This window comes from Mastigoproctus giganteus, chromosome 8, assembly GCF_048544385.1.
Source record: "Mastigoproctus giganteus isolate SK-2022 chromosome 8, ASM4854438v1, whole genome shotgun sequence".
Lineage (NCBI taxonomy): Eukaryota > Metazoa > Arthropoda > Arachnida > Uropygi > Thelyphonidae > Mastigoproctus > Mastigoproctus giganteus.
This window is the reverse complement of record NC_143582.1, coordinates 47,189,343-47,206,929: the sequence shown is the minus strand read 5'-3', so window position 1 is coordinate 47,206,929 and position 17,587 is coordinate 47,189,343. Positions and strand designations below refer to the sequence as shown.

Genomic DNA, 17,587 nt, shown 5'->3' with positions numbered 1-17,587 from the left:
AGAAAAAGAGTGATAACTGATTAAAAATTTGTCTCGTACATTTACAACTGAATATGAAGTGCACTAAATTTACTTTGCTTGTTTTTTTAATGCACTCATGCTTATGTAGATAGGCCTATATAATGGATGACCCAACTCTTGAAGTGAGCACAGACTGTGTAACTAAAACTGTTCCAAAGTTACTAGCTTCTATTTATACTCCAGAACACCTAAACGGCCAGTGAAGTAGAGTGTTAATTTCTTCACTACTTTTCTTCACTATAGCAGCGGTGCAGGGCGCTTTGCTTGGAAGCGTGCAGATTTGAATGCGCAACGTGCAGATTTGAATGCGCAACGTGCATACTTATGAACATGCACTATACCGCAAGATCCGCAGTGTTTGTGGGAGATCGCAGCATTCCGCCCAGGTTGTGAAAACTGAAAGAGAAATTGAGAATCCGTTCAGGATCTATGACAAGCAAGTTCTTTCCCTCACTACAAAATGGACACTGCACGTTCATTTCTTCCTTTCCCTCCTCCCGACATTTAACTAGACGAATTTTCACTCCTGCCATGAATGGAGTAATGATTTTGAAGCGGAATCATTCACTGATAAATGCTGGCGATTGCTTTCATTTATTTTGTAAATGAAAACTATCGCCAGCATTCCGTATAAAAATATCTCCTTTTTTTATCGTATGATGTGAGCAATACACAAAGGAACCAGTTTTTTTCTGCTTCCTTCTTGTATCGTGGCCGTGAGGTCAAACCGGAGAGTACAGCACCATCGTAATATCCAAGTCCGGATTCTAACCCGCGACCTTTGGGTTGCCAGGCAGGCACTTTATCCACCCGGCTAGCCCGGTCGGCAAAATATCTACTGAAAACAAAGAATGAAAAGAGAGAATGTCCCCCATACGGAAACAGCTGCTGGGTTCAGATGTTCTCTGTGGATTGTTAGAATGAACTTAGATAACAGATGTGGGGGGGGGGGTTTGGATCCAGATCCAGTACGTTGTTTACAAGCTTATCATCTTTTATCCAACCGTCTTATTGTAACCAATTTTTGTCTACCATCAGACCCTCATCCCGGTTGACAACAGAAAGATTTGTTCTCTTTTGAGATAGTACAAAACTGGTTTCATCCGCATAAACTATGAAATTGTTAATACACTTAAACAATAAAAGATAACTCTAAAGAAGTAGAGTAATTCACTTCCATTAGAGTGCTGCTCGCATGTGGCAGGGACAGTATAAACTGTATGTTGCCAACACATAACAAAAGAAACTCTACCTGAAGATTCGTGGTTACTCGTGCGCCCACCACCCCCACTCTCTTTCGGTATACAGCAGAGTTCTGATCGAATACAAACACTGTCGGCTCTAAAGTACTCTCTACGGTAGTTCTGACACATACAAAACTACTTAAATTACATACACAAACCATCTTGCTTACACAGCAAGCACCCCACCTGCGCACAATTTCGTTTCCACTAGCAGTCAACAAAAATCTAAAAACTGAAGGAAACTGTACAGGACATCTGGGGTTTGAAGCTACAATTTTTGCAAATACAGTACTGCAGTCCTGTCTTACCAATTGTTACCGCAGTCTCGCAAGGTCACCATAGCAACTACCCGTTTGACAACTGCATGGGTTTTACATGTTATTTCTTGACCATTACATCACAGTTGGTATACGAAAGTGCAAGCGTCCACATTGGACTTACAAGTAGCTCCCTCTTGTATTAGCCTTCTCAAATATATGCCAAAAATTCATGGAAACAATGTTTTTATGTAGTGGGGGAACTGAACAAAATGAATCTTGGAACTGAACTATACAAGGTAAACAAACAAATATGTATAATTTCAGGTACGAGACCACACCACAGAAATGCACAAACTGAGAAAATCCTTGGGATATATAGATAAATTGAAACACATAACTTCATAATTAATGCTCTTGAATGTAAAGCTTCAATGCAAAATGCTTCTAAATGCATTTGAGAAACAAAAATCCTGACATACATAGTGGGGCAGGGCGAGCTAAAAGTGGTTTAAGAGAAAAAGACTTAGGCGTTGCAACACAATCTGACATGAAACTTTCCATGAAGTGTAAACAGGCGGATAGGAAGGCACAGTGTCTCTTCGTAATTTATACGGGCTTTGCTATGGGGAGCACAGTTGGTAGGACAGATGTCCTCCTCCACACCGGATGGAAAAGACTTGAATTAGAATCCCGTCGATGACGGGAGGAATTTTTATGGGTATTTTTCACAACGTGGCTGAGTTAGTCAGTCTCAGGCGAGGGTAGCATGGTTTTTCTCCAGGAAACTTGGGTTTTTCGTCCAGCAAGCAGAAAATCGACCTCAGAACACATGCAATTTACAGACAATATACAAGAAGCAACACGGCCTTAGTCGGCGATTCCCCAAAAACCGAACAACAACCAATGGCCTTTGCTAATAATGAAAAGAACGTCATTATCCATCTACACAAGACGATGGTTTCCGCACTTGGAATGCTATACTCAGGAATGGAAACCGCACCTAAAAAAAAGACATGAACTTCTGGAGAGGGTTCGAGAAGGGCGACCAGGCTGGTGACGAGTACAAAGTGATGCGCATATGAAGAACGGCTTAAAAAGTGTGGATATTATAAAGTTTGACAACCAAATATCTAAGTGGAGATCTGGGGTGTATAAGGCGAATGGGTTGAGTAAAATGAAAAAGGTTTGTGCTCCCTCATAGGTAAGACAAGAACCAGGGGACACAAATATAAAATCTCTGGGAAAAACAAAAGACTGGATCTCATGAAGTTCACCTGTGAACAGCAAGTTGTCGAAAACTGGAGTAAATTGCTCTTCTAACATGGAACAGGCAGTGAGTCTAGATAAATTCAAAGAAGAACTGGATGGTTAACTTTCAGAAACGGGAATACTATAAATATTCTTGAATATTTTGTTTTGTTTTATTATTATTTTATATTAATTACTTTATTTTATTATTTTTTGCTGATGCAGAAAAAGTCCACTTCCGTTTATCATTTGGCTTTATTAATACTAATTGTGTCAAATATAAATATTATCAGAAGTCATAATTTTGACAAGCTATGTTAATTCTACCACTTTTAAATTAACCTGGATAATATATTTCTATTTTTATAGACAACTTCCAATTCAGTTTGCAAAGGATAAGGCTGGCAAAGGATGACATTCACACAAAATGGCATCATTTTGTGCGAATGTCACAATGGATTTACCCTGGTATTGCAATACAAATAAACAGAAGTATGGTGCCATTTATCTAATACTGTGCCATACCCAAACCGCAATTTGAAAGATCAATGCATTTATACTGACCTTTTTGTTTTATTTGCAATACAACACGAGAAAAATCACAACTTCACAAAATGAGAAATCAACATCGTTGTAGAACACTGTAATCCGTTCGAGATTACAGTGTTCCAAACCTCGGTTAGAAAACAGCCTATTATATTACAAAGAGTAACAAGCCGACTTAGGCTAAACTACATATATAAGCTTATTAGCACAGGAGAAAGCTTTTTAAAGATATTTCATTAAATTTGGATAAATTTAATGAAATATTTTTATAATTTGGACATTAAAATAAAGGAAAAAAATATCAGCCCAAGTACTCCACCAAGTCCTATTTCCAAACATGGCTAGAAATATCTCGTGATACGAGATGTAATCCAAAGTAAGTTTCGCCAATTCGCTGTAACAAGCGAAAGAATAGTAGACGAACGACGTAATATCTATCTATCACAATTTAACATGCCGTGTAAACAACACATGAACAATGGGTTGCTACTTGAGAGGGATTTAAAAAGTTTTTCAGACTGCCGAATCAATGTTTCTGCTGTTTTTATTATCTGCTGATTTCTGAATTACAGAAAGGAAATTTACAAATGTCATCAAGACATACTCATACTCGTCTATCGTTCTTTTTCAGTTCTTCAACAAGGACTACTTTTCATATGTATATGTGGGGTAGAAGCTCTTTTCAGACTTTCAAGCCCATTTTAATTTGACTGTCTACCGCCTATGAGTTAGCATATCCATTTCTTAACAGTGCTTTTGACCAATGCATATTAATTACAAACTGCTACCAATTGACGAACGCTAGCGATAGGACTCTAGCCTTTGACAGAACTGTTTCAGTAAAGTAAAATTCATAGTAATTTGGCAGTTTCAAGAGCATGACTTTTTTGACTATGAAACAGCAACTAATAAGCGAATTACTCATATTATTTCTTGCGAAATATACTTACTATTTACATGATGTAAAAAAATGTTGAGGAAAGTCGATCCTCTACTGTTCTTTAGTATGCTAGGGTAAGGGAGGAATTCACTACCGGATTACATCTCGGATATACAAATAGTAATGAATTTCTTGCGTGTGACTGATAAGAGAAAATCTCTCTTCTATTAAGCCTTCGCTTTCTTCTTACTGCATTCAATTTCTATCTTTCAGAACTTCTCATGGACCAAAAGCAGCCAGCGGCAGTAGCCTCTCCTCCTGTCTCAGGCCCCAAGCCTCCTCCAAGTGGACATCCCATTGACCAAACAGATTCATCTTCCGTACCGCATCCTAGTACCGGACCTGTATCTTCCCAAGATAACCAAAATGAAGGAACGTTAGCGAAGGAGCTCCCCTCCTCCGCCATCGATGGGAAGAAAGCTAGTGAGCTTGGATCACTGGATACATGGAAAGTGGACAGCAGAACATCGGACTTTTCACGCGACCAAAACTCTGTGGTAGTGGACGTTTCTAGTGAATTTTCCGATACTATAAATGGTGCTAGGGTGGATTTTGAAACAATTCCAGGCGCTAGGGTGTCGTCAATTACCGACGGCGAAACAGCACTTAGCAGAAGTGCCACCGATACATATCACGACAAAGCAGAAACAATAAAAGCTGTTCCTGAGCCTCGTGTAGATAGTGATTCACCCAAACGCCAGGATTTCGTGCCTCCAGCAATGAGTTCTAAACAACCTCCCTTATCGTGGATGGATAGCGATAAAAAACCCATGTCAGACCTCCTCCAGAAAGACACTGAAGTCTTAGCAGAACAAATGATGGAAGCGGTTCCAAACAGAATTCTTGGCTCTGTTCCTCCGCCTTCAGAACAAGCGGAGAAATCAGCGACCTTACCAATGAACGGCACTACAGAAAAGATGCAGAATGGAGAAATGGGTCAGTGGATTGAAAGGGACATTTATGATTTAGATCCTTATGGAACCATGACTGAGAAAATCGCCACCGCCATAACCAGCGCCGTTGTGACGGAAGCAACAATGAGTATCACTGGGACAGATGACCTAATACTTAACAACAACATACACGCAGTATCTTCACGAGACACTCTCTCAGACCAAATTCAGCATGCAGATCCTGGAACATCCCCAAAAACCTCAGGGACGATGTCAGTTGGGGGTGAAACTAAGCCTCAGACCATTACTCACATACACCCTGGAAAGGATGAATCTATAAAAGATGCCGTAGCACCACCACCACCACCACAGCATCCCGCTGATGCAGCACCTTCTCAGGAATTAAAAGTGTCTTTTGGGATGGAGGATCAAGCGGGCTTACACGATTTGCCCAAATCATCGTCAATCTGTGATAGTAAAGTAGGGACCGAAATCCCTGAACTTCTTCAAAAAGGCGAAGTTCAGAAAGACTTGCACGCAATCAAAGTAGATCAAACAATCTCTAGTGTGATATCCAGTACAGAAGAGAAGCTAAAAGATCCGAAAGCGGGACCATCCGAGCCGTCAGGAGTCAAAAGTAGCGAATCACAACGACTCTCAACATCTACAGAAACAGAAAAACCACCTCTTGTTGAATCCATTTTGGGTGTTCCTCGTGCCGATAAGGAAAAGAATTCTCAGAAAACTGAAGATAAAAAAGTAGAATCAGTGAAAGACGCTGTCGATAGTAAAGATGATGAAAAGTTACAGTTAGAAGTTTCTAATTCTTTCACTGTATGCAAAGATACTAATTTATCCAGGAGTGAAGCAAAAGGAGAGGCTCCGTCCTCCAAGCAATTGGCTGATTCTATTGCCACTGTCTCAGAGAAGGAACCTCCATCTGTAACGCATCCGTCTATTATATCGTCCGCTGACCTAGCAGACAAGACATCACCGGTGAAACAGGTTCAAAGTCCTGCTGAGTCCCTTGAATCCTTGCCTAAAAGAGAGAGCGTTGCAGAAAAAGATTATCCGAAAGCAGGTCTGTTCGACATTACAGAGAAAGAAAAAGGTCCTAAAGTGGAGACAAGTGACACAAAGTTTCAGCCCCCCAAGGACGTTGCAGAAACTCTCTTAGACAAGCTAACACAAGAAAAAAAGGAGCCTATACAGGAATCTCAAACAATCTCTACAAGTGAACTGCCTGAACAAGTTGAACTAAAACCCAAAACTGCACTTTCCAAAGAGCCTCAGCAGACAATCTTAGAACACAAAATAGCAGAAGATAGCAAACCAACAGTAAAATCTGATAATAATTCTGAAATGTCTCCAAAAATATCGAAATTGGAAACTGAAGATATGAAAAAGGTACAGAGTACACCTACCCCAACCCCAGAGTCCATAGTTGCAGAAAAGGTCCAGTGCACACCAACTCCAGAGTCTCTAGTAGTAGATGAAGTCCAGCGTACACCAACTCCAGAACAAATGAAACGTGCACCAACACCAGAAGCCACTTTAGCAGAAAACATTCAACACACACCAACCCCTGAAATCACAGTAGTAAAAAAAATTGAGCCCACGATAGAGAAACTTCAACATACAGCAATTCCAGAACCCCAAGTAACAGATAAAATTCAACGTGCACCAACACCAGAAATGCTAGTAACAGATAAAGTTCAAGGTACGCTGACACCAGAACAAATGAAACGTACACCAGTTCCAGAACCTATTGCAGCAGAAAAAGTTCAGCCCACAGCAGAGAAAATTCAGCATACACCAACCCCAGAGCCTACACTAATAGAAAACGTTCAACGTACCCCAACCCCTGAAAAAATGACACGTACTCCAACCCCTGAACAAATGAAACGTACTCCAACTCCCGAATCCTCAGCAGAGAAAACTCAGATTAAGTCAACGCCAGAGCCAATTGAAAAAATTCAGCGTATGCCAACTCCTGAACCTATGAAAACAGAAAAGGCATCCCGAACACCGACTCCGGAGTCTATGATTACAGAAAAACTCCAACGTGCACCAACACCCGAAACATTAGTTTCTGAAAAAGTTCAAAGGTCACCCACACCTGAAACGATGATTTCTGAAAAATCTGAAGGATCCCCAACTCCAGAAATGAAATCTTCAGATAAAATTACACAGCTATCCACGACGACGGAAGACACCAGGTCTACAAAAAAAGATAAAATTATTCCACCTGTAGAAACAAAACAGGATGAGAAAGATACAGTTTTGAAGAAAGTGGAGACAACAGATGTAGACAACATTCAGAAAGTGGCAACTCCCCCTGCTAAATCCCCTGAGCCAGAAATTGAACCTGCAGAAAAGGATTTCTTGGAAAAATCTGAAATCATATCACCAAAAGGCATACTGGAAACTAAGCAGACACCACCACCACCACCAAAATCTCCAGAAAAAATCCATCTGGAAACTGTGATTCCTCGAGAAGAGCCAAAGCCACCCCCATCCAAACCGCCTCCTTCTGAAGTTCCAGAGAAATCTGACTTGCAACGAACAGACAAAAGGGACAAAGTCGAATCCCTCGGAGACGAACAAATTAAGCCTTTAGAAGCAACAACAGAGGCTCACAAGATACCATTGGAAACCAATGCAGCCATTCAAGAAACCAAGAAGCCACTTACCGAAATTTCTACTGAAATTGGATTTTCTGCGGGAGACAATCAAAACATAGAAAGGAGCCATACACCAGACATGGTTATTCAAGATGCAGATAAAACATCGAAAGATAAAATTTCCAAGCTTCCTTCTTCACTGGAAACTCCACAAAAAGTAACTATAGAACCTAAAGAAAAAATGATTGATTCTGCAACTCAAAAATTAGAAGACATTTCCAAAGAACAAATAACGAAAGCAGAAGTCCAGGGTCCCTCTGAAAAGGTCCAAGAGGCGAAGGACACTACTGATTTCACTAAGCAGAACCTTTTGCAATCATTGGAAGAAGTGGACATTAAAGGGCAGGGTTGTAAACCACATGAGGTGTGTCATGTGGAGATACACCGGGTCGAACCATGTCATATAGAGGCCAAAAGAAGTGAAACTAGAGAGGTGGGTGTTGGGAGAGATATCATTCAGCCAATGCGAGTTGCAGCAGCTGAAGGAGCAGAGGAGGAAGTGGATGGTCAGCAGGCGACTGCAGAAGTGGAAGTTACAGGAGAACCCACTGAAGATGGAGATGGAAGTGAAGGAGAGCCAACAGCCGAAAGTAGTCATCCAAACTCAGCAACTAATGGAGACCAAGGACGCACATCTGCAATTTCGGGACGTCAATCTGTATCGTCAAAAGGAGATGTAACTGGTGACACTGCAGGAGATCGAGTCCCATCCCAAGCAAGTGGAAAAGTCCTAGAGGCGAAGCCAGCTTCTGCAGTCAGCACCAAAACTTTAGACAGTAAAGCAGATAAACCTGATGGGTCACGGGCTTCATCAGCTACTAGTGTTCCACCTGCCATTTATCAACCACCAGAAAGGCGGCGGTCTACGACATCCGAAGCAGAAAGAGCAAAAACTCCTTCCACCATAAGTGCAGTTGCAGAAAAAGAAGAACCCTCTCAAGAAACCAAAGATAGTGCAGAAACGTTAGAGGAAGAACATGAAGATAAGAGCAAAGACACTGAACCAAAAGACCAGGAAGTTACCACAGAAGAACACGAAGATAAGAGCAAAGACACTGAACCAAAAGACCAGGAAGTTACCATAGAAGAACATAAGAAAGATGAGAAGTCATCTACTGAACTAGAAGAAAAAGAAGAGCCTAAGGACAGTTCAGAGGAGGCTCCCAAAGAAGTCGAACAAGAATTAAAAGAGGATGTAAAAGGGGATGACACCAAAGAGAAAGCTCCTGAAATGGAAACCAAAGCACCTGAAGAAAGTGAAAAACTTCTAGAAGATGAGGAAAAACAATCAGCAGCAGCAACCCCTGCTGAGCCAGCGGAAGAGAAACCGCTAATATCTGAAGATAAGGAGGAAGTAACGCCCACACATCCATCTTTGCAAGCAGCAAAGGAATCTGATACTGAACAGTCTGTGGATGGAGACACACAAGAAGCTGAGGTTAGAGATGAAGTAGAAAAGGAAGATGAAGTAGAAGCTAAAGAGGAGGAAGAAACAAAAGAAGCTAAAGGAATGGAGGGAGAAACAACAGAAGCTAAAGGAATGGAGGGAGAACCAACAGAAGCTAAAGGAAGGGCAGAAGAAGAAAAAGCAGAAGCTGAAGAGGAAGAAACAAAAGAAGCTAAAGGGGAAGAAATAAAAGCTAAAGAGGATGAAGAAACAAAAGAAGAGGCAGAAGGAACAAAAGCAGAAGCTAAAGAGGCAGAAGAAACTACATCAGAAGATAAAGAAGAGGCAGAAGAAACTAAATCAGAAGATAAAGGAGAAGAAGAAACAAAACCAGAGCCTAAAGGAGAGGAGGGAGAAACAAAAGCAGAAGATAAAGAGGAAAAAGAAGCTAAAGCACAGGAAGAGGAGGCAAAAGCAGAAATTAAGGGAGAGGAGGAAGATGAAAAAGGAGACGAAACGAAAGAAGAAGCAAAAGAAACTGAAGGAGTGGATGTGGAAGATACAAAAGCATTAGAAGATGGGCAAGAACAAGTGGAAGCTGAAGAAAAAGTCGAGGACACAAAAGAGGTAGCCGAACCTACCGCAGAAGCGGAAGCCGAAGAAACTCCAGCTGACAGTACAGTGACCCCAAGTGAGGAAAAGGCAGAGGAAGAAGCTCAAGAAGATGAAGCAAAGCCAGAAGAAGAGGACCGGGAAGAGGAATCAAAGCCAGAAGAAGAGGACCAGGAAGAGGAATCAAAGCCAGAAGAGGATCAGGTGGAGAATGTAGAATTAGAACCAACGGCAGAGGAAGAACAAAAGGAAGGAGAAGAGGAAGAAGATGAGAAGGAAGAAACTCCTAAATCTCCTACGAAACGAAAATCAGCCAAGAGCCCACCCAAGCACCTCAGGAAAGGTAAGTGCTATATTTCTATATCTCGTTTAGTTATTAATAACAGCATGCTTCCCAACACAAACATCACACTCTCAACGAATCTCTGTCCCCATTTCAGAAAAGTTTTTTTTTTAAAAGAAAGTCTAAATTAGAAATAAATACGATTGACTAACTATTCACCACGTATAGATGCTATTCTCAATTCTGTATAGTCCTTTGTAAAACCTCTTCACGCTCTATCTTGCTATTCATAATAAGCTAGGAGCGTCTTCTGTTGAATCCCAAAATATCAATTTCCCTATTGTCACATCGTAAATGCCTCAACTTCAGAGTTGAATTCGCCATTCAATATGGCGAAGAAAAAATACTAATATTTCTACTTAGCAGGCTAGTAAAAATGTAGGGATGAATTTTTTTCCCTGAGATTTTCAGTAGTGAAGATACTGAACGATTTTAAATTATGGGGGAAATAACCTTTTAGAGGACTGGAAGCCTGAAACGTTCATAAGTAATTAAAAAAAAATCTAATCTATTCCAAGACTTTCTTTAAGAGAACTTCTGTTTATGGTGTCTTGAAAATCATTAGACCATTCGCAATCTTTCAAGTTCCAGTAATTCCAGGGAACTGAAGTAAGTCTTGATGGCTTGCAAAGGTTCGTTAGTTGTTTGCAGCTCCCAACTACCCAGTTCGTTTTATTTAGCAGTAGGGACTCCAGTCTGCTACGACAACTTGATGTATTAATCTTCGGTATCATCACAAGATCCTGCCTCTGTTGCCATAGCAACGTGATGGGCTACTTTTGCTACTGCGTAAAATTACTGCACCATGAAAAAAAAATTAAGCAAAACATAAACAGAATATGTAATATTTTCCTCTTTAAAAACAAAAACCAACAAACAAAGTCACCTTTAATACACTGCTCGGCAAAATTAACAAAAGACGTAGAAAACGTGACGTTAACTCATGCAGCTTGCAGTGAAGTAGGTCAAAATTTAGTATGGTGGTGTACTGCAGAATACTAACGAAATGAGAAGACGGTGGGAAACTTCCGACAGTTTAGAGGTTGTATAAGAATTGCAAAAAACGTCACATCACACATGTCGATACAAGAAACTCGAAAATATGGTCACATGACATCTGTACGGCGTATGATCCCGTTCAACGGCTAAACAGTAGTGAACCATGCTCGATATAAAGGTGTCTATAAGATGCTGTGCCAACAAATCCCATTCTTCCACCAGCGTCTTTTAAATCTCTGGCCTCAACAGTGTACTTTTTCACATGGCAACGTATATTACACGGAGATGGAGGAAACCTCTGGTGCCATTAAACACAAACACACTATACACTCTTCCACCAGCGCAGACCTTATCTCATCAAGTGACCGTCGCATTGCAAACTGTCGGCGTGCAATGCGAAGCCCAACGGCGACCCCCACATTTTCGATCAGAATTAAATCTAGTGAGCGTGCTGGCCACGGCAGTCATTGGATATCTGCAATTCCTTCACCACTTGAGCTCTATGTGTAGTGGCGTTATCGTGCATGAAAAGAAAATCTGGGCAACCGCACCCCTAAAAAGTCGCACGTAGGATTCGAGGATCTGTTCTCAGTATCTCTGCGCAGTTACGGTACTCCTATAAAAAAAAACATAGAGGGATTCAGCCGTTGATCATTATTCCGCCCCATCCCAAGTGTCCCTTTCTCTGATGTTGATGTTGATGATACCGCATTCCTTGTTGTCTCCAGATGAAATAACATCTAAAATCTGTTTGTAAGCTGAAATGGGACTCATCAGAGAACAAAACTGTGTCCCATTTGTCAGGGATCCAAGTTACATGTTCATGGCACCAGTTTCGACGAGCTCTGTAGTGGTTTGGGGTTGATGGGATACAAACCACCGGCTTCCTTGCGTAGAGTCCACTTGAACTGAACTTCTTAACACAGTCCGGTTGGAAATGTTTTCATCTGTAGCCGCAGCAACCTCAAGAGACAGTTGATGACAGGTCACCATAGGGTTCCATCTTGCTGCTAGAACCAGATAACGGTCTATTCTGGTTGACGTACTCCTCGGAAGATCTTGGCTAGCTCTTCTTGTAATGATTCCTGTCTCCTGAGACTGCTTCTATAAGTGTAAGTGTAAGTGTTTTCAGTGCCTAACGGCACCAGGGGTTTCCCCCATCTCCGCGTTGCTTTTATTGTGGGTGTACCAGTTCACTGGGAAGGCCAGAGATTTAAAAGTGTATGGATTATGGAAGTGTGGTGTTTTGTACCGTTGTTTCTCTGGCCATTTAGCCGCTGGACCTCTTCTGAAGCTCAACGTTGTCCCACTTACGCCCCGTGGAGGCAGACCAGGTACCCGATAGTCTTTAGTTCACTCTGGCAGGTCCTGCCACCTAATTTCCTGAGATTTCAGTGGCTAGGACCTTAAAAAAAAAAAATTTTTTTTACACATATATGTATAGATATATGTGTGATATCTCTCGATTGCGTAGGGTGATGTCGCTTGAATAAGGATAGACCGAAATATGGGCGTAAGTTAATTTGGATTCATTGAATTTATGGGGAGGGGAATTCGCTTGTGTAAAGATAGAGAGGGGGGAGAATGAAGACTGGGGGGTTAAAGGAGGAAGGATAAGGCCAATAGAGTAGGAGGCCTCAATTTGGTGTCAGCAGGGCATGCCCATGCCCTGCCAGAAGGAAGAATGGGGGTGGCGTGGAGGGGAGGAAACAGTATGACCGTCTCCTCCCCCCTGCCGGGATGGGGTAGAAAGGGCCGGACAAGGGAGCCGGCACAGATCGCCAATATGGCGTGTGTGCAGCATGGCTGCAGAGTGGTGGCTGGGCCAGCAGGTTCAGGACAGCATCACATCACTGGCCCCACCAGGAGGTACATCCAGGGACAAGGTCTCTACCGACTTGTTCACAGATCGGTTGAATGCCGGCGTTGGTCATGGGATCAAGGTCTCATCCAGTTTGGTCGTGGTCATGGTCCTTCTATTTCCATTTTGGGTGCATTGTTGGTATGTGGTCACTTTCACTGTTTGTTCTGTTATCTGCGCGTCGATGCAGTGTCACTCCTGCATATGGTGATTGTCACATTCTAGGGTAGTTCGTTGGGTAAATTACATGCGCTGTCGGTCCAGTTGACCGGGTGTCCGTGTTTGACTGTGATGTTCGTGGGAGCAAAGTCCCGTCCGATATCGTGGTACTTTGATCTTTCTGGTACAGTTGACAAAGTAATGGCACTCATGAGAGCAGAGTCCCGTCCGATGAGTTGTAGTTGTAGTCAGGTCCTGCATCAGGCCTGGGGAGGTTGGGTCATTGCCCTTAGCCGGGTAAACAGCTCATGTGCAAAGCACGAGAGGGCCTTGTAGTGCTCCTCCTCATGTAATATAAGGTGCTCCCGTTCCTTCGGATTAAAGCGTATCTTTGTGATGAAATGACATCTATGTCCTCAAAGAGGGGACAATCGTGCATTAGGTGTGACCATGATTGGTTTTCTCCGCAGTGGCATAATGGGGAATCCCTGATGCCGAAAGTTGACAGCTTGGCATTAAAAGAGCCGCGTCCTGTTAGAAGAAAGGTGGTGTAGAGCCCCGGTGAGAACCAGTTTGGCTGTTCGGGATACACTTGGGTAATGTCCGGGATGAACTTCCGGGTTATCTCACCTTTAGTTGAGTCCGCCCATCGGGACTGCCAGGTTTGTTGAAGATATTTGGTTAGTCGTTTCTTTTCTGCGTTGCTGTTGTTGGTCGGGTCTGTGGTGAAGCCAATGCAAGTTACACTGTTCCCTCTTGATAGTTGATATAGCATGCCACAGCGGACAATCTCCAGGTCCAAGGGTAGGAGCCCCACAGAGGCCTGCAGTGCATGTGAGCTGACCGTGCAGCATGCTCTGGAGACGGTGAGTAAGATGCTGCGCTTCTATACTATGTATGTATGTATGTATGCGGATGTACTTGTTTTGGGTGGCACCTAGACGTTTAGTCGAACTCCACCTTGGAAAATCTGTGTTGAGAGAGAGTGTAACTGTCTACATTCTACAGCGATCAACACCCTGTCAATCACTGCCCATTTCTAAGCATGACTAGTTGTGCTTGGTTCTATTATCTAGTGCTGCTGCACCAATTTGTCGTCCAGTGGAAGGGGTGCAATATCAAAGGACAGGAGCCCTCAGGCTGCCCAACCCGAGGGGGGGAAAATAAATAAATGAAAATAAATATTAAAAAAAAATATATATATGTACAGTTAATACCATTTCATACATACTATATTATTACTAATTTAAGAACACAACATTTAGTTGTGTTCTTGTCAAGACAAAACTGCGTGACACATTAAGCCAACTTGCCGCCTCTGCCTGCGACTGCCCGGCTACAAGTCGTACAACGGCCCGCCATCTCAAAGAATCATCTAAACGATGATGACTTGCAAACTTGAGTACTGGAGATATGGCTACCCCACTGAGCAAGCCAAAAAACGGGAATGAACTGCTGTGGTCGCAACCCGTGTTTTTATAGGCATGAATACTTTGCATAACGTTCGGTTCTGTAAGGTGGTAGATAGAGATCTATTGGATACTCGGAATTTACATGCCAAGATGCCTATTATATCAAATATTTTCTTTCGGCGACATTGTTCACAATAAATTATTCGTGACAAACATTTTGTTCTGTTAACTTTGTCGATCAGTGTATTAAACTGTCATTATCATTGCTTGTATTGTAGATGAAAAGGAAGCTAAGCCTATTAATTTCAGCTACATTAGTAACAGTATTATTGCAGATAATAACAGCTGGAAAAGAACGTTGAATTCCATGGATTAAAAAAGAGTGATCACCAAGCGTCTAATAAAAGGATACTGGGGTGGAGCATTTACTGACGATAAGAGTTATGCAAGCCATCAGTCTCATATTGTTGTATGCAGTTATATAAAAGTTCCAAGTAACTAGCAAGCACAAAAAAAGGTATCGTGGTTTCCATCGTACCTGAAGATGGACTATAACCAAATGAGCAAAACTTATTTTATTTATTGCACCACCAGACTAAGGAAAATGTTCTTCAACACAGCGGCAACTTTGAAGCGTGCGTTGAATCGTGTTTGTAAATGCTAGCATTCCAGGCCAGTTTCTTGATTACAAGGAAACAAACTAAAAGTAGTTGACTGGGGGTACCTCTACATCTCCAACAGAGACCGACTAAGTGCAGTCCTAAATGAAAAGTCCTTTAAAAATTCCTTCTGTCAATAAATAACCTGCCTATTCAACGGCTAGTGTTAAACGTTTCAAGTCTAAATTCGCTAACAAAGAAAAGTTTTGACAAGCCTTTTCCGTTAAAATATTTTAAATGATTTCAATAAGCTCATAACGCAGTTTTCAAATAACATTCAATAATTATTCAATCAAATGATTTAGAACTTGGGCCGAAGAAATTTGTAACGTTATCGAAATACAGTACTACGTTTTATTATTATGCTAAATTCTTTTCATTAAATAATCTGTATGCCAATTCAATCCTATTTAAAAAGAGCGAATCTGTGAAGAGCCAATATCACATCAAAGGGCACTGACCTTCTATCGATGCAGCCACAATAAAACCAAAACAAACCGAAGAACAAAACTGGAAACTGTCAGAAAGGTAAGCAGCAAATATAGAAACAGGGGCTGGGGCTTACTCGACTTGGAAATCCATATATTCCCACACCATTATAGGCAGGTATATTAGCATACAGCGAAGTGGATTACAACAGTACGTGATGACCGATTTACTAAGGTACAAAAGTATCTTGTTTGAGAGAGATGCAATTACTCATTGGAAACATTTTAGATTTCTGGTGGAAACTTTGTTAGCGATGCTTCGATGAAATTTTCAAGTATCGTTGGCATAGCAACCTCTTTGCTATTCAGAAAAGCCAAAGTGGGATGTCACTAAATCTTTCCCTGATTGAAGTTGTAACTCCTCCATAATCCTGCTGTTTCAGCATAGAACTCCGATTTCATACTAAGCGTGTTTACTTGGGCTGGTTGGTATATAGGGTTACCAAATAAATAAAGTGGCACATGAACGAAGCCTTCCCGAAAGTGTTCTTGTCAAAATACTAAAAATTTTATCGCAGTATTTGGTATTTCAAAATAGTAAATAAATAAATATTAAAGAATTATTAAAAAAAAAAAAAAGAACACTAGTAAACCAGTGAACAACTCTTAAACAATTCGTGTGATTTATTAGTAATTTATTGTGCTAAAAATGAAAAAAAAAAAAAAAAATCTAGTGTGCATTCATGAATAGTTTATTACAATACAAAATCCTACTTAAGAATTTCATGTTTCGGTATTCTTTGTAGAATTTTGTCATCAAGCCTGAACGAAGAAAAAGCGACTACTGTAAGAATATGACAGTAAAAAGAACATGAAAGTACTAATACGACAGGGAAAAACATAAAGGAACTGTTCTTTTTTCCCAGTCTTATTCATACAACGGGAAAGAAGAATTCCTTTCAATAAAAGGTTCCACAAAGAATTTAGAGAAATCATCAAATTGTTAAGTATGGGTATGGGTTTTTTTAGAATTTAGAAAAACCGTCAAATTTTTAAGTATGAATAGGGATTTTTTAACGCAACAAATTCTGCTTAAAGATTTACTAATACGTGTATTTCTTTTTTAAACAAAAATTCTTAATAAATATCAATTCATATCTTCAAAATGCATTAAATATTAATTATTTAATGAGATTTAGCCTTATTTTAGTAGTTTAAAAATTAACAATTAGCACTCATAATATAACATTAGCACTGTACACCCCGTTAATAAAAATAAAAAAATGCGCATTGAACGCAACGCAATTACAAGGAAAATTCTTTTCTGAGTTTATCCTTAAGACTACTCTTTTCCACCTCATCCGGTAGTATACTTCCTTCCATTACCTCTACGTATAATTGGTTCCGCTTCAAGGAATTATAATTCCTTTCACATCTTCAATATTTTTTCAAATGTAATATTTTGCCATCTTAATATTTCTGAAATGCAACTAAAATGAAGAAAACTTAGGCAATATTATGAATATGCACAGGTACCCATTATATATTTATTGCCACATATTGCTATCAGTAGTAAAAAATATGACGTTGCACAGCTGACTAATGGAACATGCTTAACAGCAGTAATGCTAGGAATTTAATATATAATTATATTTTACTACATATAATAAAACATAAAAATATAATATACATGAACTCCCCGACTTACGTAATACTCGACTTCGTAAATTCTACTTTACGTAAGTTTTTGCCGGCCGGTGCAAACTTAAAAAATTCGTGGAAACGTATTCTGCATCCTGTAGGAATAAATGGAGGTATCGTGAAAATATCGTAATGTGAACCCAATAACACATTTTTTTTTTTTTAATTCGTTCCAAATCCTTGGAATTTG

General features: G+C 40.6%; 1 protein-coding gene across 6 annotated transcripts in view; it reads left to right on the top strand.

The window, feature by feature from the left end:
* The window catches only part of LOC150081511 (uncharacterized), a 284,800-nt gene that overhangs the window by 158,462 nt on the left and 108,751 nt on the right, over positions 1 to 17,587 (top strand). For all 6 annotated transcript variants that reach the window (XM_090379978.1, XM_090379976.1, XM_090379973.1 and 3 more), the window contains exon 2: positions 4,473 to 10,178. In XM_090379978.1, the coding sequence (XP_090236104.1) occupies positions 4,481 to 10,178 (5,698 nt within the window). In that variant the 5' untranslated portion in view covers positions 4,473 to 4,480. The remainder of the gene's footprint in view (positions 1 to 4,472; positions 10,179 to 17,587) is intronic.